This window comes from Phyllobates terribilis, unplaced genomic scaffold (genome assembly GCF_046119375.1).
Source record: "Phyllobates terribilis strain yellow unplaced genomic scaffold, ASM4611937v1 Scaffold_577__1_contigs__length_1036042, whole genome shotgun sequence".
Lineage (NCBI taxonomy): Eukaryota > Metazoa > Chordata > Amphibia > Anura > Dendrobatidae > Phyllobates > Phyllobates terribilis.
In genome coordinates, this window is record NW_027363337.1 from 928,280 (window position 1) to 954,526 (window position 26,247).

Consider the following 26,247-nt stretch of genomic DNA (forward strand, 5'->3'; position numbering starts at 1 on the left):
GTAGGGTCTACACCTATCATGTACTGTGGATGTGATGGATGATGGGTGCAGTACTTACCCGGCCTGCGCTGAGGTAAGTTCAGGGATAATGGCCAATATTATACTATTGTTCCTGAACTCACCAGATGGAAACTTAGCACAGGCCGCTCCTGGGGCGCAGAAGACCTTCGGGCTGGAGGGATCTCAGATGCCAGCCATGGATTGGAGGAGGCCAAGTCAAGGGCCTGGTGCAGCGACACGATGGCAGTGGTCCGACATGAAGGTGTTAATGAGAGACATGATGTTCTAGGGCAGCCGAGGTGACAAACAGCAGCAGAGATGTGAGGTACGGGTCAGGAGGCAAGAAGTTCTGGGCAGTTGGCACGAGTTCATCCTGCAAGACATAAGAGGAAGACATTTCAATAACTTCTAGCTCCTGGATCTTCTGTTATCTTAGAGGAATGGTCATTATAATGAACCATTCCCCTATGTAACATCAGATATAATGTACACATCTAATGATCGGTGTCCTGTGTGTACAGCGGTCACTCACCAGATGGTCGTGGATTCTTTCACAGCCCAGATATTCTCATCCACCTAAGAATGACAGAGACATAGTCATTGACAGAAACAGTGGGAGAAGACAAAGATGGTCATAATGGCCACAAGGTGAGAAGAACATTTGATGGGATTTATCCTCACAGAGGATGATCTTACCGGGCCCAGCTTGATGACCCATAATTGAATCCGGCCATGGGGTTAAAGGCTTTCTTATCCTCCGGCCACTGTAGCTGATGGTTGTCCAGAACTGGCCTGAATGGTACGAATGGCGGCTTTGCTCTCCTTTTCTCTAGATCCTCCCAGCCGATGTTGGTAAAGAATGGATGCTCTCTGATGTTCCCGCACACATCCAATCGTTTCTCAGGATTTTTGCACAGCAGCTTCTTGATAAGAGCTTTCAAGTCAGCATCAAGCCAAGATGGAATTTCAGGCTCTCCTCTGGTTATCGCTGTGTAAGCCATTTTGCTGAAAGAGCCGGTGTAAAATGGGGAGCGTCCTGTTGCCATCTTGGACACCACAATCCCCAGGCTCCACCAATCCACTGCTGTGCCATATCCTTTTTTGAGAAGCACCTCAGGGGCCATGAAGTGGAAAGTGCCTGTCACTCCTGAGATGTTTTTGGAGGAGGTGACCCCATCTTGGGCAAGCCCCAGGTCAACTACACGGATGTGGCCATCGGCATCCAACATGATGTTTACTGGCTTAATATCTCTGCAATGAAATAAGAAAACATAATAAGAAATCTACCCCATGATACAGGAGATGGAAAATGGGTCACTGCAAGATCAGATGGACTAGGCAGACAGGAGCCCAGGAAAGTTGGGGGCAATTTTTTGAGCATGTAGAGGGGACAGAGAGAAGGAGGAAAGTTGTGCTTACCGGTGGACGATGTTGTGTCCGTGGAGGAACTGGAGACCACATACAATCTCTGCTGTGTAGAATCTGATGGAGAGAACAGAGTGTAGTATCAATGTCATCACTGATACCTCCTTCCCTCCTGGGCTACATGACCTGCCAGTCCTCTCCCAGCTACATCTCCACCTCTGCTTTTATTTTCACCCCTCTGCTCTCTTTTTCGTATATCTTCCTCATACTCACCTTACGCTGTCGATGTTCAGGCAGCCGCACATGTCAATCAAAGCCTCGAGGCTGCCGCCGGACAGATACTCCGTGATGAAATACGCCAGCTTCCGAGACTGCTGTGCGGTATAGAGGTGACATAAGAATGGGCAGTCTCGGGCCGCGAGGAGTATCCGCCGCTCTCTCATAAGGATGTTTTCCTTCACCTTCTTTTTCTTGATCATTTTTACAGCCATAAAGATGTTTCGGCTGGGGACTGATGTCAGGACCACCTGAAGAAAGAAATAGGGAATGCTTAGAAAATGTGTATGGGAGGTGGAGAACAGCTGGTTTATCACTGCACAAGAAACGGGTGGGCTGAGTGGTGAGAGAGTCTGATGGTAATGTGGCGCCCCTGAGGGTTCTGTCGCCACAGGGGTACTGCATCTCTTTAATGAGGTGTGGTATCTCCTCTCCGAGGTAAGGATTAGTGTTGAGCCACCCCCGTAGTCTTCGAGTTCGGTTAGTCGAACACCCGTATGTTCGCCGAACTGTTCGACGAACTGTTCGACAAACACCTTCGAAAACCATTAAAACCAATAGCAGGCAAACAAAAACACATAGAAACACATAGAAAACACCTTCAACGGTGTCCAAAAGCTGACAAACTGCTCAGAAGACATAACTAACACATGGAAAAGTGACAAGTACATATAGTCATGCGAAAAGAAAAGAGGTGGAGGAGTAAAAGGAGGGGGAGACACAGATATAGGCATGTCATGCCCTTCTAAAACCAAAAAAGTGCGAAGCCGACACGGCCAGTCCGTTCCTGCCCGTGCCACCTCCGTGTCGCCGGGTTTGTGCCAGAGCCGAGGTGGACCCTGACGGCCAGACCCCCTCTCCCAATACTGGTGCCTGTCCGCTGGTGGGTCGAGCCCCCCCGCGGTGGGGGGGGGAGGGGGGAGTAACATCTGCAGAAGAAAGACCATCTTCCAGCCAAACTAAGATGTCGACTTCTTTTCGTGGACAATGTGATAAGATCCCTTTCTTACGGACATGCCCATCGCTACAAATTCCAGATGAGGCACAAAAACAGCAGGTGCTTCAACGGATATCAAGTGCTCCTTCAAGTGGGCTCTCCTCCACCTCAACTTCAACATCACAAATACTCCAGTCCTCAGAGGTGTCACCCCAATCGCACTTGCTTCCTCACAGCTCCCAAGTCTCCAGCTGCCCGTCTGAGTATGGGGTAACACAGATGGTTGAGTCTGCACAGCTGTTTACTCATACTATAGCCTGGGAAACGGAGGTCTGCTCCAGAGCTTCGGTTAATCCAGACGAGGAAATGATCTGCACTGATGCCCAGAATCTTTATAAGTTGGATCCAGGACCAGATGAAGAAGGTTCTGAGCATAATGTAGACCCTCGTTCCCAAACTGTAACTCCTGTTGGTGGAGACAATGATGAAGACGATGATGAGACTCAAATATCTGATTGGAGCGACAACTTGACTTTTCGGTCAGGGCAGGAAGAGGTTGGCTCGGAGGACGACGGGTGTGAGAACACACAGGGTGATGATGACGAGGTTGGAGATCCCACTTCCTGTCAACCCACAGTCAGCTAGTCGATGAGGTCAGCAGAGGAGGTGGAGGAGGATGTGACTAGCCCAGGGGATGGGGATGACTCGGTACCCGGGCCTTTGCCTGGCTTTGGGGATGTCGCGGTGGTCAGCTCCCTGGCCCGTACCCTGGGGTCACTCTTTAAAAGGGTGGATAATTGTTAATTTTATAAGAGTTCGTGACGCCACCTGTGGTATCTGGTGAGAAGCACCAGCGCTGCAGCAGTCCACTGAGGCCCGTGATAAGGCAGCTCGATGGTATAGCTCCCCACAGGTGGAGCTAGGTCTCAGGGCAGCGTATGCAGGGGGAATGCAGCACAGGCAAGACCCAGCTGGGTCAGAGCAAGAACGGGAACGGACACGGTAGTCACTTCAGTACCTTTTACTGGTGGAAATTCAGGCACATCCCGGAGCACTGTAGGGTGAAGGGTGCATATCAGGATCCTCCCCAATGAGCGGGTGTAGGGCCTCCTGTTTCTTGCCTCTGCGTAGTAAGTTTCTGACCTGCCTGGAGCTAGGCCTAACTTTGTCTCTGTCCTGCGCTGGCTGACCTTGTGGTAGGGCCTTCTCTTGGAGTTCACGCTCCCAGTATGCGGGGCCTAAGCGTCTCCTGGCTCTGTTACGTATCAGCACCTTAGCGATCCTGGGACTTGTAGTTCTCCAGGGATTCCAGTTATGCCTTACTGGGTCATAGAGATCCCGGTAAGCTCGGATCCGGTGTCCGGTAAATGCTTCGGGGTGAGCTGGTTAAGCTCCTCTGCCCCTTATGTACTAACTCACCACTCGCCTTCGGCCTACTCGGGCCCTCACTAGGCTATACACACTAACGGCAGCTTGCCGCGCTTCACCGATCTTATGGCGCCGGCACACCTTAAGCTCTAACTGGGCTCCCTGAATCTAGCGAGCAGGAGCCTCGTGCTCCACTGCTGAACTATTAACTGAGTTCTCTAGACTAGACTGAGCTCCACTGCAGACTGACCTCTCTTAGGCTTCTCTACTGCAGGAACTCTTCAGAAGAACTGAACTGCCTAGCTCCACCTTCCCTATTTATATCCCTAACGGGCTCCCTCTGGTGGTCTGAGGTGGAAGGTGGAGATGTGTGAATGTTTATGGGGGCCTCTTGTGGAGGGTTCCATCAATGCACTCTTCTAGGATCTGTGATACCAAGAGCAGCGGGGCATCACAGATGCTATTGACGATGAGGTTAGGTTGCGCCTTCCTGGACAGAGACGTAGTACTGGAAGCACGTCAACAACTGCATCCTCAACCACAACTCTGCCTCTGACCACAAGTCGTAGTGGCTCTTCAGGTCGCATGGGCTCTAAGCCTTGCATAGCCTGGGCATTTTTTCAGATCGATAAGGATGACCCAACTCGTGTTATCTGTAATATTTGTCACCAAAAGCTAAGTAGAGGCCAAAAAATCCATAGTTTGAGTACTTCATGCATGTACCGTCACATGGATATGAAGCATAAGTTACAGTGGGAAGCTCACTGTGCTACAATGCGGCCTAGCGGGCCGGGCCAACCACTGTCTGCCCCATCTTGTGCATCCGCAGCCTCTTCATCCTCTGTGACTGGGGGGACAGCAGTCACACATGTTTTTGGACGTAGACCTGCCACCTCTTTACCCGCAACAGCCAGTGTGATTGGCAGGTCGTCAGTTCATTGGGAAGTGGAAACACCTGCTGGTGTTGAGCGCTCTCCGACATCGAGAGTACCACCTTTGGATCAAGGCAACCTAACATGTCCGCCTGCATCTTCCTCACAGACCGGCAGTTTGCCGGGGACACCCTACTCAACCCCGTCTAAGCACAACAGCCAGCCCTCGGTTCCTCAGATGTGGAAAAGTAAAAGACCATTTCCTCCTAGCCATGACAAAGCTAAGAGGTTGAATTTCACCATCTGCAAGCTGTTGGCTACAGAAATGCTGCCTTTCCGCCTGGAGGACACAGAGGATTTTCAAGACCTTATGTCCGTCGCAGTGCCCCAGTACCAGATGCCCAGTCGGCACTACTTCTCAAAGAAAGGTGTGCCTGCTCTCCACCAGCATGTCGCACACAACATCACCGCTTCTTTGAGAAACTCTGTGTGTGACAGGGTGCATTTCACCACAGACACTTGGACAAGTAGGCATGGACAGGGGCATTACATGTCGCTGACTGGGCACTGGGTAACTATGGTGACAGCAGGACAAGGGGCTGCTGTCCAAGTCTTACCATCCCCACGAGTTGTGCGTCAATCCTCTTTATCTCGAAGTTCCTCCACTGCTTCTGCCTCCTCAACCTCCTCTCGGTCCTCCACCTGCACCCAAAGCCTGTCTGGTAATGCCACCTGCTTTCTAACTGCACAGAAAGAATCCTGCACACCTCCTTACTATGCTGGCAGCAGGGCTCAATGGCATCAGTGTTCACTTTGAAATGTCTGGGAAATGTGAGTCACACAGCTGAGGAGTTGTTGTCAGCTCTGGAGACCCAGTTTCATGAATGGTTGTCTCCACTGGACCTGAAACCAGGGAAGGCCGTGTGCGACAATGCTGCAAACCTGGGTGCGGCCCTTCGCCGGGGCAATGTCACACACGTGCCTTGTATGGCTCACATGTTGAACCTGGTTGTCCATCAATTTTTAGCCCACTATCCCGGACTAGATGGCCTTCTGCAGACGGCACGGTCGCTGTGTGCTCACTTCCGCCGTTCGCATCCCGCAGCTCAACGACTTACATCTCTACAGAAGTCGTTGGGCCTGCCAGTTCACCGGCTGAAATGCGATGTGCCGACACGGTGGAATTCAACTCTGCACATGTTGCAGCGACTGTGGCAGCACCGACAAGCCCTGGTGCAATACGTTCTGACGTATAGCCTGGGCCAACGAGATCCAGAGGTGGGGCAAATCACGCTGCAGGAGTGGTCTCAGATCAGGGACCTATGAAGTTGACGCGCCCCCTGGGTCGTGGGGTACCCGGAGCCGGGCCGGTAGACGCTGGGGGTTGTAGTCACTGTGGCGGTGACCCAGGGCGGTCAATCCAAGGGTAATTTGTATATATGGGTTTTATAATGTCCGACTACGCCACCTCTGGAGTGCGGCAAAAGGGGCCGCTGCTGCGGAACAGTCCTCTGAAGCTGGTGGTTTTGCAGCAATGGTATTATTACTCCCCACAGGAAGAGTGTAGCTTCAGGGCAGTGTGGGTGGATGATGGTGGTTGTAGGGCAGGGAGTCAGTAATGAACACAGAGTCCATGTGATGCAGTCCCAAGATCTTTACTCACAGTTGTTGCAGTCCAGATTACAGGTACCAGAGCAATCTCCCCCGTCGTGCTGTGCATACTCAGTGAGGGGCTCAGTCCACCCCCAGATAGCTCTGGGGTACTTAGCAGGACCCCCTTCTGTGTGTCCTTTCTCTGGCCTTCTCCCTGCACCTCACACCCAGTGACACTTCTATCCGGTATCCTCGGGCCTTGGCGGGCGACGTGTGTTCCGTCCCCTGGGTCCTATGTGGCTACCTTCTTAGTGAGACTGGTGTGGACTTTGGCCTGCAGTAAATGAAATGCTGCAGCCTCCGGTTTCTAGTTGAGCCTTGCTGTTTCTCCGCTAGTTGAGGGACCGGTTCCCCTTATCTGGCCTGACCCCTCTACCTCCTGGTAGCAGCGGGAGTACAGGTGGCCTTCTGCACGGCCCGTACCCCTAGGGTCCCTTCGGTTCCTGGAGCCTTCCTGCTCCCACTCCTCTCTTCTCTCCTTCAGTCCTGGGCCTCCCAGGCTAGGCCCGCCTCCGGCGCAGAGCCTCTGCTCCTGTCACTTTTCCTCCTCTGACTGGCTTGCTCTTTCTAAGATGGCTTCCTATTTATACTCTCCCTGTCATGTGCTCCCCTAAGCTGCTCCCCTAAGCACCCACTATATAGGACCCTCCCGCCAGCTAGGGACCTGGGACTGTGCTCTCCCTTAGGAGTAATCTCACCCTACACCCACTGCGGGTATGTGTTGGATGCAGGTGTTAGGGTCCCGAGCCATACTCCTTCCTTACCTGAGGGTGAGATACCACACCTCTGGGTGAGATGCAGTAACTCTGTGGCGACTGAACCCTCAGGGGCGCCACACACCCTTCTGCACAGTTTTGAAATGGCTACGAAGATGTTTAGTGCTGACGACGATGCCATTATTAGCATGACTATTCCGGTGATTTACATGCTGGAGCACACATTAAACAGAATTCAGAGTCAGGTGGTGGGACAAGAGGAGGTGGAGGAAGTAGAGGATTGGTTTGCGGAAGGGATAACATCTCCAAGGTCCAGACGGTCGGCAGCACCAAGGCAGCAGGCATGGGAGGGTGGGGGAGAGGGATTAACCAGGGCGCATGGTAGCAGCCAAACTGTTGAGGAAGGTGCAGGAGCCGAGGAAGAAGTGGAGGACGAACTGGCGATGGGCATGGAAGACTCATCAGATGAGGAAGACCTTGATCACATTTCTGTTGTGCGAGGTTGGGGGGAGAGGGCAGAGGAAGGAAGCATGATTGTTACCTCGCTACCAACACAACAAGGACTTTGTCCTCCTGGATGCGCAAGACACATGAGTGCCTTCTTGCTGCACTACCTGCAACATGACCCTCGGATTGTCAGAATTCGAAGTAATCCCGACTACTGGGTTGCCACACTCTTAGATCCCCGGTACAAAAGTAAATTTGCCGAAATAATTCCTGCCATAAAAAGGGATTTACGCATGCAGGAGTATCTGCAGACTCTGTTGCAGAATCTTACATGCGCTTTTCCACAAAACACCAGTGGTGCACGTAGTGAATCTCACAGCTCTAACTTGCCAACCGTGGGACTGTCGAGTCTTCATCACTCAAACCGTAACAGTAACACAGTATCTACTGGTAACAGCAATTTTGTGGAATAGTTTCACCACTTTTTTAGACCATCCTTTGCAAGGCCACAGGAGACAAGAAGTCTGACACATAGTCAACGCCTAGAGAGGATGGTACAGGAGTATCTCCAAGTGAACATCGAAGCCATGACTGTCACTGGACTCTTGTTCATTTTGGGATTCCAATCTGGAAAAATGGCTGGAGCTCGCCACTCACGCCTTGGATATCTTGTCATGCCCTGCAGCCAGCGTTCTCTCTGAAAGTGTGTTCAGCGCTGCTGGTGGTGTGCTGACAGATAAGCGCACACGGCTGTTCACTGAGAATGTAGACAGACTCACGTTCATAAAGATGAACAAATCATGGATTCGCAAGGACTTTTCTACCCCTGTGTCATCCTGGGGAGACTAAAAGCTTGAGGATTTCGTAAAATCACCTCACCAACCATTTTAAGCAACTGTGGGGCAATTGATGCCACTTAACCCTAGAACGCATGACCATAAAAATCTACACTTTCACATACCTGGGACCTTTCAGGCCCATGTGCAAATAACATGGAATAACTCAAAACTCAAATGACAAACAACTATATACATGAAGAATACCTAGAGTTTCAAAATTCTAACTGAAGTAATCTTGCAGAAAATAGAAAACAATTAACAGGGCGGGCCTGCGAGGCCCCAGGTATGCGTTCTAGGGTTAAGTGGTGTCTGTGCCACAATTTTGGGAAAAAATGGAGACTCTTTTTTGAGTCCCCTTGCTGTGTCTTACGTGACGTTGGCATCGTCAATTCCAGGTGGGTTGGGTCGCTCCCCCCCCCCCTTTTAACTGTGAGAAAGTACATACACTATGGCTTGGGGTAACACAGATGGTTGAGTGTGAAGAGCTGTTTACTCAGAGGTCTGCTCCAAAGCTTCTGTGTCTGCTAGTCAGCGTAGAATTTTTAACTGCATCTAGCCTAGGCAATACTTTGGGCGTAGTAGCCCAGCTGCGAAGCAAGCTGCACCGCCTGTGTATCTAATAAGAATTTTTAAATGCATCTAGCCTAGGCAGACTGTGGGGACCCCCAAACAAACCCAGACGCTCAGCCCCCCTACCGCCCCCCTTTCCTTGACGATACAATAATGTAACTCTTACAACTGGATGGGTGAGGATCGGTCACAGCTTTATTAACTCTTTATACTCATTCCATTAGAAAGGCATTTTATTTCTAAAATAATTCAGCTTGTTGCAGCATGCCCTGGGTCTCCACTCTGGCAAGTTGGCCAACAAATGTAACTCTCCAACATGTCCTTTCTATTTCCAGGCCACGGAGGATCCTGCGTACTCGTATTCAGGACTCTGACCCCCACCCATCACTCTTAACGCTTGTTCCACTCCGTCCTGGAGTCCTGACAGGAATATGTCTAGTCCAATATCCATTAAGTGAACACCGTCGGGCCGTATGAGGCCTGCTTTATCTCCTTCCAGTTGTCGGTGTCGTATCACTACACCGCCTCTGTCGCTTCTAAATTTTGCCATCCGAATATTTATTACCCGCCTTGTCCGTTCGATGGCCGTGATGTCTCGCGCACCTTGCCACACCGCTATCGGCACAATCTCTGACCATACTATAGCTAGTTTTGTGAAAAATTCTCTGAAGCGCTCAGTGTCTAGTTTCATTATTGCCATTAGTTATGCGCTCTTGTGATGACCTAGGTCGTTTCCCCTGGCCTGTATAACTAAGATGACCAGACCTCTTGCCTCTCTCCCTACCTTGATTACCTCCATTAGTACCTGTGGCCATAGCAGGCCTCTAATACCTCTGCAGTTGAAATATGTGTTATGAAACTCTAATTTCCTCCCGCCTGGGTGGACTTTCGCCCTTTTTTCTGCCCAATATATATACGAGTGGCCTATCACCCACACTGTTGACTTAGCGTCACCTGTAGAAGAAACAAACCACGTTAGGATAACAAGTCCGGTCTTATGTATCTCGCCAAACACGTGGACGCCATCTCCCTATCCTCTGAACTTCCGTTTCTGACAGTCCTGCTCTTGCTGCTTCCGTGGCCGCGGCTATGCGGAATGAGTGTGTCCCATAATCTTTGGGGTGATTCCCTGCGGATGTTATGCATTTATTAAATATAGCTTGGAACTGGTATCTTGATAATGGCATTCCATCAATGTGTGATAGGAAGAAATTACTTTGTGATCTGATGGTTATATATGTTTTTACTATTGTTACCCGACTCAGTGTACCGTTTGTGGGTTGTAGAAGTACCCAAGTGCCCCTGCCTGCTGGAACCGTTTTCGATTGGCGTATGCGTAGACGTATAGCATTATTGGCTATGACTACGTCCTGGTGTAATAAGCCTCCACTGGTGGTAATTTTGGATTGAGGGACTAATTCGCTTATACATAGCGCCCCGAAGAAGGCGATCGCAAATGCAGTAGACAGTAGTGTTGCTTCAAATTGTGAGTGTCATGTTAATGGTGTTAGGGATGTGATGTGAGAAATCAGTTTTACTGACACGGGATGGGACGTCTACACTCCTGACTTGGCTGACCCCTTTTCCACCCTTTTATGGATTGTCTGATGATGAATCTCTTTGTCACATCTCCTCAATTCAGTAGTTGGAAGTGAAATGCTACTCCGGTCAGACACCGCTGCGCTGACGCCCCTGAAAAGCCCCTCATCATTAGCTGGTGGAGAAATTCTATGGTGACTTGTAATCTGGCTTGTTCACATTGGTCAACCCGTCTGCCTGCTACTAGTCGTGTCCACTCTTCCCATGCCTTACCGTATGCTTGCCACGTCGACGGGGCAACTGACGCTCTGATTAATGGCATCAACTATTCGCCACTAGATCCCATAGGGAGGGTGGGCAACTGTTGCCCGATGGGTGGGCGCTGGGGAGGAGCTCTGTGAAAATCTGCCAATTGAATTGTGATAAAGCGTTAACAGCAGCTTTAGACCCCTCAGCATCGTGGCTAGCGCGGACCCATACATTGTGTTTTAGGCACAGGAATGCTAGCCGGCGTAGTTGGCCTAGCACTGGGAGAGACGATAATGCCATCTTATTAATGCAGTGCTCTAGGCTGGTGTTTTTTGTTATGAAGCGTATATTTTTGTTAGCCAGGCGCGCGCCCCATATTTCTATTGCTACCACTATTGGGAAGAAAAATTATTTTCCGGGCTAGATGCAGCTAAAAATTATTATTAATTTCAAAGCTGGTGGAGCTTGGTATAGATGGCCTAATACAATGATTACCACACACTACTGCTATGCCCAAAATTATTTTCCAGGCAAGATGCAGCTAAAAATTATTAGTAATTTGAAAGCTGGTGGAGCTTAGTATAGATGGCCTAATAGATTGAGTACCACACACTGCTACAGGCCCAAAAGGTTTTACTTGGGTAGGTGCAGTAAAAAATGAGTATTACATACACAGGTGGTGTAGCTTGCAACACAGATAGGCTACTCCACTGACTAACACACTGCAATAGGCCCAAAGGATTTGTTTAGCTAGATATAGCCAAATGCTGTCAAAAACACTTTCACAGCACTGGCACAGACCTGCCTGGCAAAAAGTGATAGGAACTGATGTAATCTAACCCTCAAAAGGGCTGCAATTACAAACTAGTCCCTACTCCCTAAACCTTTCTGTCTATTTAAGAGAAAATTTGCTTGCAATTCAGTTACACAATATAGCGCTAACAGCAGCAGCAGTGAGAAAATGGTGGCGACGGGGAAAATGGCTGGGTCTTACAGGGCAAGGACATGTGACATACACAGCCAATGACACATGCCCTTGCTTGTGTGAAAAAAAGCAGTTCGCTCCGTGTGTGCGCTGCTGATAGATTGCACCTCCCCACTGTAAATGCGGGAAAGAGAAAAAAAAAATGGAGATCTTCATTATTCCTGCAGAGATCCATCCCCTGCCCCTCCCCCCACCCCGCTGTACACTCAAACTGTGTATTAACATTATCAGCATTACTGAGAAAAAATCCAGTTATGATTTGGGTGCACGAACAGTTATCGAACGTAACCTCGAACAGCCGGATTTTTTTCAAATCGTTCGGGTTCGTCGAACGGCTCGAACACCGCCCAAAACCACTCGAATTTGAGATTGGCGAACAGTTCGATTCGAACACCGCTCATCTCTAATGGTCACATGCCGACTAGACATGCGTGGCCTCATTCTATACAAATTACTTGAGTGAGGCTGGTCACATTTAGTTGGAATGTGGCCAGAAATATGAAAATCTCATACTTGGACTCACATGACCTTTCAGGATTCTCCTGTACTGGAGGAAAGGTGAAAGTGTGCAGTGCATGCGCTGCGAGTATTCAGAAGTCTGCAGTCACCTAGAGTTCTTCCGACTTTATTCACAAACCTGGACAACCCTTTTAATTATACAATTAAGTACTGTAGCATGCCCAATCCTAACAGCGTGTAATATACTCAATGTCAGGATTCAGCTCTGCTAGCTGGGTCCAGCAGACACCACATGACCACTCGTATGTGATTTTCATACTTACGGTTATGTGACAACTAGCCTGTAGGCTGTAGTTTTTGACTGAAATTGAGAGAATTAGGAAGAGTAGGTAGTCACGTGACTGTCAAAAAGCAAATCGTAGATGAGCGGTCACATGACTACTATTCAAACTGCATGAGCGGTGTGTGTGGGGGGCGCCAAACTGAATTCCTGCTCCGGGTGCCGGAAAACAGATCTGCCTCTGTGCTAAGCTTGCAGATATGGTCAGAAGGTTCTGTAAGACATTGCTCTATAGATCAGATATTCTTCCAGAAACAAACCGCCTGGAAGCCTCCTTGTCAGATTTATGCTTAAGAACTAATTATATTTTACTTTAAATATTTCTAATAAAGAAAATAATCAATACAGTAATTATAATCCATAATTTTCCAATATGTTATATTACTTGTGATACGTCTGATATAGTCTAGCTTTAGTAAATCATGTTTTGTTTCTGTAAAGGAAATCAAGGCTGAGCCTGCAGATATTGTTAGAAAGTTCTGTACCATGTTATTCTATGGATAAAATGTACTCACAGAAACCAGGTGTCTGGAGGTCTCCTGCAACAGACTTATCCTTGAGAACTAAGAATTGTAATGTTTAATCTGAACATGCATGGAAACTTTGTTACTGTGAGCCAGAACTTTGGTTTAGATACTGCACTCTTCTGTAACAGAGTAGGTCCCTCTCTCATTCATAGGGGTCCTGTATACACAATTTATGTCTCATCTCCATCTCTGAACTGTAACTATTATTCAAAATACATTTTTCTCTCATTCTAATCACCTGTGAATATGGATGTTTTGCTTGGAATACAGATTTCCATGTCATTTCATTATATTGTCTGGGCGTGCGTGGAAACTCCATGTGACGCGCCCCCTGGGCCAGTGTTGTTTGGGGGATACCCGGAGCCGGATCAGATGGGGGTTGTAGTCTCCGAGTGGCGGTGACCCGGTCCGTGCCCAGGGTGTCAAGCTCAGTGTGTGGCAGTCCTACAGATGTTGCTGGATGTTCTTTCGTGTCGACTACGCCACCCGTTGATTTGCGGTCCATACGGCCGCTGCTGCAGCAGGGTCCGCTGAGGCTGGTGGTGTGTGTGCAGCTTCTGGTGGTATAACCCCCAACGGGAGGGGTATAGCCTCAGGGGGTCAGTTGTAGAGGGTGGTGGTTGTGGTGGTGCAGTGAGGATGGTATTAAGACTCAGAGTCGGGCTGTGCAGTTCAGGGTGTTTACTTACTGCTGTTGTTCTGGTCACTCCGGCCTTGAGTGACCGCCCGAGCCGTGCTGCGTCCACCAGGTCCTGGACTCGGCCAACCCCCAGGTAATTCTGGAGCGTGATCCTGAGCTCCCTTTCTGACGTTCCTTTTCTCTGGCCTTCCCCACCAGGGATCCACCTATGTCCGGCTCCCTCGGGTCTCTTGGTGGGTACACCTCCTCTGGGTTCCCTGACCCTATACTTGGTCTGCCTTTCGGGTGGATATAGTGGGGGGTCGTGGCAGATCCTGCCCACAACCTCCGGTCTCTGGCTGAGGATTAGTGCCCTCCACCAGCTTGGGATCCGGTACCCTTGTGCCAACCCTTCACCCTGTTGCTTGTATTTGGGCTCTTGGGGTTCCCTCTTCTTCCCCTCTGGGTCCTTCTGACTCCTCTCTCTCTTCCTTCTTTCAGGACTGCTTGACCCTCTACAACAGACTGACTAGTAGCTGTCTGCCTGTCTGACCCTGATCTAAGATGGTTCCCACCTTATATACTCCCTCTATGTGTGAGCTCAGGTGACCAGCACCCAATGAGCTCCTAGCTTTACCCAGACTGCTCCCCCTATCTGCCCCTACACTACTGGGATGTTCCACCCCCCTCCCACTCCAGCCAGGGACAGACACTATCGTACCTGCACATAAACTGGTGGGAGTACCGTTGATCTGTCCCCCGGAAATGGGATGTATGTAGTGTATGCAGCCTACTGAGCTCAGTTCCACACTCCATCCTTACCCGGGAGTGGAATACCACACCTCTGGCTTGAGGTGCAATACCCCTGTAGCAGCCGAATCCTCAGGGTGCTACACATGCATGAGAGAAATTTACATTTATATACTTCACCCTTTTGCAAGAAGGCCGACCCACTGCTCATTCCTAGAGGTTTCTGTAGAAGTTTTTTTTATATCTTAGCCTTATCTATACCTTTTTTAATTGTAAGTTTATTCTAAATTAACCTCCATTTTATTCAATTACCTATGAAGACCTGGTTTGTCCAGAAGTCTGCACCGACTTCTGCTCTCAAGCTCATCCAGTGGCCAGTATCATTATGGTATGGCATCCATTGGCCAGTATCATTATGGTATGGCATCCAGTGGCCAGTATCATTATGGTATGGCATCTATTGGCCAGTATCATTATGGTATGGCATCCATTGGCCAGTATCTTTATGGTATGGCATCCAGTGGCCAGTATCATTACGGTATGGCATCCAGTGGCCAGTTTCATTATGGCATGGCATCCAGTGACCAGTATCATTATGGCATGGCATCCAGTGGCCAGTATCATTATGGTATGGCATCCAGTGGCCATCATCATTATTATACACACTATAATCCTCCCAATTTGCATCAAGATAACAGAACAGTAGTGTTGCGCAGACGTGCTTGGATAAGGTGTCATCTGAGCATGCTCGGGTGCTAACAGATTATCTTTTGCGTGCTCTAATAATATGTTCACACCGCCGCGGCTGCACACAAACTGGCAAGCCCAGCATGTATTGCGGCGGTCTAACAGCCGTGAGACATGCAGCCGCGGTGACGCAAACATATTTTTCAAGCACGCCGAAGATACTCTTAGCACCCGAGAATACTCGGATAACGCCTTATCGGAGCACGTTAGCTTATCACTACAGAACAGATCTGAACAGTGCTCAGGATTCTCCTCACCTAGCACCCTGCCGAGAATAAATGCCTGTAGCCAATTTCCAAAAGTGCCTCCTACATTGCTCACCCTCCACCTCCCTATGCTTTTTCCCTGCTCCCACATTTCAGTGATGAAACACTCAAGAGGCAGTAAAGTAGATATAGCTGCAGTTTTCCTTTTCCAAATATTTTTAACTTCCATTTTTTAAATGAGGCCCTAATGGTCCTTGAAAGCATACACACACGCTCCCAAGTCAGACTTTGTTGCAGACGGACAAGCCTATTTTTGGTAACAGTCTCTGCTGCCACTGGCCAAGTCCCAACACATCCTTCCGCATCATCAACCCTAACAGACCATGCTGCTACAGGCCCCTCACACTGTTGTCCCAACTGCAACACCCGGTGGCCTAAAAGATGTACTCAGGTTACCGTACGTGAGGTGTGAAAGCGTGTAACTGGCATGTCTCACCGGAGGTCATCACCACAACCCACTAATGGTCCATCCTAACTGACTCTGGGCACTCTGAGGACCTGATGCAAAGTATCTTCTGGATTAACGACCTCTGATGAAGCCTGCAATAATGAAAAATAATAATAATAAAGTAAACTCTTCTGCATTGCACTGAATGACCAGCAGGTGGCAATGAAGTCACAACATTAACTAGCCCCCTATTGTAGAAAACCTAAACACCATCAGGTGGCGCTGAGGCTTCATGAGAACGCGCCACCCCCAAACTTAAAAGGCTTTTCCACTATTCAGACAACTTCTCAATCACTGTTTCCCCTCAGTAAAATAATAACTATTCTACTCTGTGCCATTCCAGCAGTGTCAGCACTGGCTCTCCCGGGGTCCGCAATCCCTGCGGCCAATCAGAGGTGTCAATGTGGCACCCCAGGGGTCTGGTTGCCACAGTAATAGAATTATTATGTCTGAGAGCAAGTGGGAGGTTTCTCTGGTCAGGAGCCCTAAGCATGCAACACTGCCCGCCCAGACCTGGGAGGGGAGGAATCTGCCCTTATAAACTGGGTCTGGGGCGGGATTAGGTGAGTCAGAGCTTGGAGAGGGAAAGATACAGCAAGAGCTCTGTAGGAGCAGGATTGAGTGCCAGAGGCTGGAAGCTAGATAGCTCACCTTGGCTGAAGACACTAAACTCGGACACGGAGTCCGAGGCTGTGGGGACATCCAGGTCCAGCAGCAGAATCCAACCGGCAGGGGATTCCAGGTCCTCTGGCCTTAGAAGCCCGGAGGCACGGTCACAAGCAAGGGACCAGCACCGCCGTCGTGGAGCGGAGGCTAACAGAAGGCCCCAAGTCACCGGCCATACGGGTGAGCACCACACGGTATACTCAGGGACGTGGGCTATTTCTACCCGCATAGAGCAAGGTAGCCAGGAAAGAGTGCAGATAGACGGGGAGGCCTACAATTCCACCTGGCCAGGGGGAGATCCTGCTTGCTCACAGACTGACCAGGCCTCTACTGCTAACCAGTACTCCCGGGAGGGTCTGCTCTATACCATCAGTAAAGACCCTGAACTGCACCACACGTCGCCGCACCAACACCTTAGTACTGGGACGTTCACACCATCACTCCCATCATCCACACTAGCTGCCCTGTGGCGTAGTCGGACATTTGTTATTACACTAAGACTGCCACTGGTTTGACCACCCTGAGCCACGGACCGGGTCGCCGCCACACTGAGACTACCACAACTAGCATCCCACCAGAGGCCCGGCTCCGGGTTCCCCATGCGGCCCAGGGGGCGAGTCAACTTTGGCGTAGTCGGCAGGATTTCGTGCCCGCAACCACCGGGTACTGCGTGCCTGAAAAAGACTTTTGTACTTACCTGTGGTGAAGTTTCCCGCCGACCGGAGTAGTTTCCCGCCATCGGACGCCATCTTGGGTCGTTTCCCGCCATCTTCTGCAGTCTTCCCGCCATCCGCAGCCACTTCCCGCCATCGGACGCCATCTTCGGGACGCCGCACGGGAAGAAGAGGGACGTGGACGCCGAAAGCGCGCGAGAGCCGAAGCTCCACCCCACGCACTGACGCTGCGCAACGTCCTGGAAGGGAGGAAGAGCGACGCTGACGTCATCGAAGTGCGACGCCAGGTCCTCTACCCCGACGATTGACTGCGGAGCCGCGGCCTACGGAAGAAGAGCATCGCAAGGTAGGCCACGGTCCACTAGGGGGGTAGAAGGATGTTGGATACCGAGGGGAGCTCCACCGCCACACCGGCCGCCAGCGCAACCGCTGCAGCGGTCATGCCATTCACCATGCCCTATATCCCGGGGGCAACCTGGCGACCCCAGTACTCAGGGGAGTCACATACCCTAAGTGACTTTAGGGAAAGATTGGATAGCCTCTTCCAGGTATACCCCCTCACGGAAGAGCAAAAAGTAAGCATCCTGGAGGCCCAGTTAATCGGGGCAGCCCAAAGGGAGGTAAAGTCCTGGTCACCTGGGAAGAAGAGGACTGTCAGAGAAATACTAGCCCGGCTGAAAGACACATTTGATACCCGAACCTCAGCCAAAATAAAGCTCAGATTTTACGGGTGCAAACAACGGGCACATGAAAGTATAAGACTATGCTCTAAACCTACAAGAGGCCCTGAGAGCCATTAAGCAGGCAGACCCTGACAGCGTGGGAAATGAAGACAAGCTGTTGACCGAACAATTTATTGAGGGTCTACTGTGCAATGCCCACCGAACCCAGTTGCGGGCAATGGCCTTACAGGACCCTGACCTGGACTTTGTACAGTTCAAGGACAGAGCCATCCGGGTGCTCGGAGAACCGGCACCAGGTGGCGCTGTGACCCACAGGTGCCCTGCTATCACTTATCACCAGGACGCGGCGCCCTTGTCTGCAGGGCCTGTGGGAGCTGATGCGCAGGCTTTGAACAATAACCCGACTACAGACCTGCACCATCAGGTCCAAGAGCTGACTAAGAGCGTTGCCGCGCTAACCAGAACTGTGCAGTCTTTACAGGTCTCTTCTCCAGGAAAGATCCAGCTGGCATCTGGACCGGAGGACGTCCCGTGGCGCCGACTGAGGAGGACCCCATCGGCCAGAGGGAGACCCAGCGACAGGTACAACGAGGACGGACGACCCATCTGTCGCCACTGCAATCAACCCGGACATATGGCAATGTACGGTCATTTAAACGGGCACAACCTGGGGTAGAAGGCCAACCCCCAGGCCTAAGATCATCAGGCCCATCGAACTGGCGTGACAAGTACGTAGGGGGATGTCCGGTCTTGCCTGTGGTACTGGACGGCATTCCTATGAGTGCCCTACTGGACACCGGGTCACGGGTCACCACCATCTCGTACGTGCTCTTCAAGCGGTACTGGAATGACTCGGACATAACCGGCTACCCAGATGACAACCTGAGCATTATCGCCAGCAATGGTCAGCCCGTGCCACAGATAGGATTTAAAGAAGTGAACATCAAGGTCGGTAAAGTTGAACTGCCGGCACAAGGACTGATCATTGTGGACATTGACCGTCGCTAGAGTCACCCAAAAATAACCCTAGGTACTAACGTAATTGAAAACTGTCTTGCAGAGGGGATTCTTATTTTGCAGCAGGTTGCCAAGAACGCCAGTTCCAGCCAGCAGCGTGTGCTCCAAAAAGAGATCCGGGCACTGATGAAGCAGCAACAAGTGGAACTATCTGGTGGTGAGATAGGTAGCGTGAGAATGTGTGACCCGTTCCCTATTGCCATGCCCCCAAAAAGTGAGATGATGATTTGGTGCCGGGCAGCTATTGGTCTAAGAGGTAGAGACTACCAAGCAATGGTAGAAACCGTCTACTCAGACAGTAGGCCCACCATTTTGACAGCACGGGGGGTGGTCGATGTACGTCATGGGAGGGTGCCCGTCCGCATCATAAATATCGGGGAGAGAGAAGTATACCTGCCCCGGTATGCCACGCTAGCCAAATTGTTCACCATAAACCAGAACTCTGTACAGGCCGTGGAACCCTTGCCTCCATCTCAACCAGAGGAAGGTAACGGCTCAAAGAAACCAATGGAGGACTGGTGTCAGCAACTGCATTTGGGTACTGACTCCACTCCCTCACACCAAAAACAGGGAGTCTACCGGGTGGTTCAGGAGTACGAGAGAGTGTTTAGCAAACACCCGCTAGACTTTGGGCGAGTAAAGGGGGTAGAACATCACATCCCCACGGCAGACCATCCTCCCATAAAGGAGAGTTACCGACCCGTACCCCCTGCACACTATCAGCACGCCAAGGGGATGTTAAAGGACATGAAGGAGGCTGGGGTAATTAGGGACAGCTGTAGCCCCTGGGCAGCTCCACTAGTCTTAGTGAAAAAGAAAGACAACACCATGAGAATGTGTTTAGACTACAGGAAGGTCAACCGTATCACACACAAAGATGCGTACCCGTTACCAAGGATAGAAGAGTCCTTAGCTGCATTAAAATCTGCTAACTTCTTCTCTACTTTGGACCTCACTAGCGGGTACTGGCAGGTTCCTGTGGCAGAGGCGGACCGGGAGAAGACCGCATTCACCACCCCAATGGGTCTCAGCAAATTTAACTGTATGCCGTTCGGGCTCTGCAAGGCACCAGGAACCTTCCAATGGTTGATGGAATGCTGTCTGGGACACCGGAACTTTGAGACGGTCCTATTATACCTGGACGATGCCATCGTTTATTCCAAGACTTACGAGGACCACCTGAAACACCTGGCAGAAGTGTTTGATGCCCTGGCAAGCTACGGCCTAAAGGTGAAACCCTCCAAGTGTCACCTCCTGAAACCAAAGGTGCAATACCTGGGACACGTGGTGAGTGCTGACGGAGTGGCTCCCGACCCCGATAAGATCACCGTGATTAAAGACTGGCCAAGACCCTCCAGCATAAAGGAAGTGCGGCAGTTCCTCGGGTTGGTAGGCTACTACCGAAGATTCATTCCCGGTTTCACCAAAATGGCAGCCCCTATGCAGGACCTCCTGATAGGTCAATCTCGGAAAGCTAAAAAACAGAAGCCGCCCTTCAGGTGGGAAAAGCTGGAAGAGGAGTCCTTCTGCCAGCTGAAGATGGCCCTCACGGGGGATGAAATCCTGGCGTACCCTGATTACAACCAGCCCTTTATCCTCCACACGGACGCAAGCAACATCGGGCTAGGAGCCGTACTGTCCCAGATCCAGCAGGGGAAAGAACGGGTAATCGCTTACGCCAGCCGAAAGCTACGGCCCACGGAGAGGAACCCTGATAATTATAGCTGATTCAAGCTGGAGTTCCTGGCAGTGGTGTGGGCAGTGACCGAACGTTTCAAGCATTACCTTGCCTCTTCCAAGTTCACCGTGTACACGGATAACAACCCGTTGACACACCTGGACACTGCAAGGCTCGGTGCCCTGGAGCAGAGATGGATGGCCCGCCTGTCCAACTATGAATTCACCATCAAATACCGGGCGGGACGCTCAAATGCCAACGCGGATGCCCTGTCTAGAATGCCAAACTTACCGGATGTAGGGGAAGATCCAGAAGAAGTCGAGCTCCCTGCGTTCCACCGTCTTGGGATTACCCTGTATTCCCACCGTGTGAAGGGCAGGCGCTCTGTGACATTCAATCCCTTGCCCCACTACAGCTGGGCGGAAACGCAAGACAGTGATCCCGCAGTCCGTCTGGTGAAGGAAATGCTGACACAGGCCGATGCCCGTCTTGACCCAGACACTCCGGAGGAGACCAAGCAACTGTGGAAGGAGAAAAGTAAGCTGTTCCTCTACAGGGAGAAGCTGTGCCGAAGAATGGTTAATTCTCGAACACATGAGTTGACCTGGCAGGTAGTGGTCCCAAGACGAGACGCGGCTATGGTTCTGGAGGCATACCACAACGGAGCAGGACATTTTGGATGGAAGAAGCTGGAGTACTTGTTGCGTGAACGGTTCTACTGGGTAGGCATGAGAGGAGCCATCGAGAGGTGGTGCAGAGACTGTGGCCCGTGCAACCTAAGAAGAAAGGACCGTGCCAGCCAGAAGACTCCCCTGCAGCCCATCATCACCAGACAGCCACTGGAACTGGTAGCCCTGGACCATGTGAAACTGGCTCCAAGCAGATCTGGGTATGTCTACGCCCTCACAATCGTAGATCACTACTCCCGGTTCCTGGTGGTGGTTCCCGTCAAGGACTTAACGGCTCAAACAGCAGCTAGAGCCTTCCAGCAGCACTTCAGCCGTCCACACGGGTACCCGGAGCAAGTGTTGACAGACCAAGGACCAGCCTTGGAAGCAGAGGTCTTCCAGGAGTTCTGCAACCTGTATGGCTGCAAGGAGATAAGAACAACGCCCTATCACCCGCAGACCAACGGACTCTGCGAAAAGATGAACCAGGTGGTGATAGATCTGCTAAAAACATTGCCCCTGGAAGAACGCAGCCTGTGGCCTGAGAAACTGCCCGATCTGGTGGACCTGTACAACCACATCCCAGTAGGTTCCACCAACTGTACCCCGGCTTACCTAATGAGAGCAAGACCTGGTAAGCTGCCTATTGACATGGATATGGGAGTCCTGACGCCTGAGGACACCTCGCCAGAGGCAGACTGGGATACAGAACGGCAGCAGCAGTATCGGAAAGTACAGGAGAGCGTCGAGCGAAGTCTCTGTCAATCAAGAGAAAGGCAGGAGAGGACTTATAACCAACATGCTCCCGCTGTTCCCCTGGTACCTGGAGAGCAGGTCTTGAAAAGAAAAAGGCGGCTCCATAAGTTGGACGACCAGTGGAAAAAGGACCCGAACACCGTACTGCCCTCAAGCCACAATAATCCAAAGGTGTACGTCATCAGCAAGGATGGAGGAGAGACCACAGCCACTGTCTCCAGAGACCACCTGAAAAAGTGCCCCGAGAAGTTGCAAAACACGGATGAAGATCAGGAAGACCCTCAACCCGTAGAGGAAAAGGAGGAAATGATCAGCACCGTACTCTGAGACTTTCCCCGGTCCTGGACACAAGTAAACAACGCTATCGTGGTGCCCGTCCTCACCTTTCTCCAGCCAGCCCCTCAAGTGCCTACAGAAGACCAGGTAGAGCTGGAAGAGCAGCCAGCCCAGGAGGCAGAAGAGTCCACACCAGCAGCGCAGGAGGATCAACCCTCTGCTAGTAGTGAGCCTGCCATGCCCCTAGTGAGCCAAAGAGTGCGCAGACAGCTGCCCAGCTTACCCATAACACATCCTACACCCTGTAGTGCAGGACCAGTTAGTGAGCTCCGTAGGTCCACTAGAGTCACTAGAGGTCAGATGCCCGCTCGCTGGAAAATATAAAGTAATGCACTGTAAATTTACCTGTTTCTTGAAAATGTTTATGGTTTTTGTTGTTGCCTGTTATTAATTATGTTTCTCAGTTACCCTGCAGATTTATTTGGACTAACAGGTTATGGACGCTGGATAACCGAAACAATCTTGTAGATAGTTGCACACTGTGGCCGCAGAAGAGAAAACCTGTCTGGCGTGGCCTCCTTGCGGCCCAAAGTAGCTAGCTTCAGCCTTGCAGCCACGCCCAAGGCCAACGCAAGGGGTTTGCTTTGGACAGGTCCCCTACTTCGCTTAAAGCTTCACCTTGGGTGACATGGACACCCTCTTGTTTCACAAACTTCACCTTGGGTGATATGGACACCCGGTTGCGGACACGCCGTGACCTTTAAAGAACTAAAGCTTCTTGTAAATATGTTATTGTATTATCGTTTATACCCTTGTATTTATGTTTCTTTAAAAATGTGTTTAGTCCCGGAGTACTAAAATTTACTAGAGGGGAATGTGGCACCCCAGGGGTCTGGTTGCCACAGTAATAGAAATATTATGTCTGAGAGCAAGTGGGAGGTTTCTCTGGTCAGGAGCCCTAAGCATGCAACACTGCCCGCCCAGACCTGGGAGGGGAGGAATCTGCCCTTATAAACTGGGTCTGGGGCGGGATTAGGTGAGTCAGAGCTTGGAGAGGGAAAGATACAGCAAGAGCTCTGTAGGAGCAGGAGTGAGTGCCAGAGGCTGGAAGCTAGATAGCTCGCCTTGGCTGAAGACACTAAGGGACCAGCACCGCCGTCGTGGAGCGGAGGCTAACAGAAGGCCCCAAGTCACCGGCCATACGGGTGAGCACCACACAGTATACTCAGGGACGTGGGCTACTTCTACCCGCATAGAGCAAGGTAGCCAGGAAAGAGTGCAGATAGACGGGGAGGCCTACAACTCCACCTGGCCAGGGGGAGATCCTGCTTGCTCACAGACTGACCAGGCCTCTACTGCTAACCAGTACTCCCGGGAAGGTCTGCTCTATACCATCAGTAAAGACCCTGAACTGCACCACACGTCTCTGTGTTTCATCGCCGCACCAGCACCATTAGTACTGGGACGCTCACACCATCACTCCCATCATCCACACTAGCTGCCCTGAGGCAATACTTCTCCCGTGGGGAGTTATCCCATACTTGGCTGCGCTTACAACATCAGCCTCAGCGGCCTGCAGCACAGCGGCGGTCCCCACTGACCGCAATCCACGGGTGGCGTAGTCGGACATTTGTTATTACACTAAGACTGCCACTGGTTTGACCACCCTGAGCCACGGACCGGGTCGCCGCCACACTGAGACTACCACCCCCAGCATCCCACCAGAGGCCCGGCTCCGGGTTCCCCATGCGGCCCAGGGGGCGAGTCATCTTCACTCTCTCGTACTTTGGAGGAATTGACCGCTGCAGCTGCTCTCCCACTTCCTCCAGATGTCAATGATGTCTGTAGGAGAGGAAAGTGAAGCCAGCGCTGAATGTCACGCCAAAGATGGCTGCCCTCCTATTATATAAATCTCACTATAACTCCACCAGCCTATCACATTCCTAGTTCCACATCCAACCTCCATATCAAACCCTGTAATAAACCCTTCATTACCTGGTCTTGTCAGGACCTCAATAAACCCAGCCTTTTTGAGGCCTACTTCTGTACGGCCATTAATAATGCACTGGTGTAAATAATGTGTGTGAGGTAAATGGTGTGGAAAACCGGATTGTAATCAAGCAATGATTTCTTCAATTGGACTGCAATGTCCTGAACCATACGACTTGTACCAGTCATGTGACTTATGCTGCCCCAGGACTACAGCCATATTGGCCAAAGCTGTGATATCACAGAGGCACATACCAGCATGTGGAAGCATGGCGACATAGCGATGACATCACAATGGCAGGTGCCGGAATGTGGAATCTATGACATAGCGATGACATCATAATGGCAGGTGCCGGAATGTGGAATCTATGACAACGATGACATCACAATGGGAGGTGCCGGAATGTGGAATCTATGACAACGATGACATCACAATGGGAGGTGCCGGAATGTGGAATTTATGACATAGCGATGACATCACAATGGCAGGCGCCTATATACACAGGAGCGCAGGTGAGAGGAGACACACGGGAGCTTAGAAACCACAAGGAAGGCAAGAAGAATCGATTGGAGAACAGGGACAGGAGAAAGCCAAGAAGAACAGAATAACCCGCTTCTTAGCCTTCACTGAGCCATGACAAGACTGAGCGGATGGAAGCGGAGGAGGAGACCCAGGACCCCGTCACATCCACCTGACTGATGAGAAAGGGGAGAAATTATGTAGATTATGTAGCAACATTACAACTATTCTTGTTACCCATAGCAACCAGTCAGAGCTCAGCTTTTATTAAAGGGGTATTCCCATCTCCAAAATCCTCTCCCAATATGTAGTAGGTGTAATAATAATAATAATATTAGATATCCATGCTTACAACCACCAGTTATCTAGTTGCTAGTGGTCGTAACCATGGATACCTAAGGTCCTGCAATGCCTGCACATGAGGAAAGAGACAGCGAAGCAGAAAAACTATTCTACATTTCTAATTGGAGGTTTTTGCTAATATTATTATTACACCTACTACATATTGGGATAGGATCTTGGAGATGGGAATACCCTTTTAATCTCTGATTGCTATGGGTAACTAGGAGAGTTTGTTGCTCAGCTTTGATGAGGGATGACAGATTTTACTAGACTAAGTGGATATCATTGGTGCAACCAGAGCAGCTGCACAGGGGGCTAATAGGTTAGGGGGTCACTCACCTTCATTTTGTTAATTCTGTGTATTGCTGTAGCAGTGCTGTGCGCGTATATTGATGCCGTGGGGCAGGGGCGTACATAGAAATCATCGGGCCCATAGCAGAAGTTTGAGTTGAGGTCTCTCCCTTCAAAAGAAATGAATAAAACAATTATATTTGTCAGTGTCACAACTTTCCAGCCTTTACATAGTAATTTTCCTCCTGCTGAAGTCCTAGATTCCCCTCTCATTGCCACCATAACGTATGATGCCAACAAAAGTGCCCCCCAAAAACAGTATGATACCCCCCATGGTGAATTCCTCTACCTTAACCTCCACATGTACAGTAGGGTCATCAAACTGTGCCCCCCCCCCCCTCAACTCCCAAGGCAAAGTAAGGTGACCACAACACAGTAATCCCCCAACTTTGACCCCCACACAGCCCTCCATGCAGTGTACAGCCCTCCATGCAGTGTAATGGGCCTACATACAGTATAAAGGCCCCACACTGTACAATAGTCTGCACTAGCCCTCCAAACAGTATGATGGACACCACATAGGTCAGAGTAATATTCAGCTCACCCTTGAAGGATTCCCAGCGGGTTCCATATAACGAAGCACAGGATCCAGTCTCTGCCAGATGTAGAAGCAAGGTGCATCCAAATCCAGTACAAAAAAAGTCTTTATAAGAAC

General features: G+C 50.6%; 1 protein-coding gene across 1 annotated transcript; it reads right to left on the bottom strand.

The window, feature by feature from the left end:
* Positions 1-1,634: 1,634 nt before the first annotated feature.
* LOC141233363 (protein kinase C-like 1) lies at positions 1,635-25,671 on the bottom strand. The gene is made up of 2 exons (XM_073667888.1): positions 25,581-25,671; positions 1,635-1,892 (listed from the first exon to the last, which is right to left on the bottom strand). The coding sequence occupies exons 1-2, from the start codon at positions 25,584-25,586 to the stop codon at positions 1,635-1,637; spliced, it is 264 nt and encodes an 87-aa protein (XP_073523989.1). The 5' UTR covers positions 25,587-25,671.
* Between the last annotated feature and the right edge of the window lie 576 nt (positions 25,672-26,247).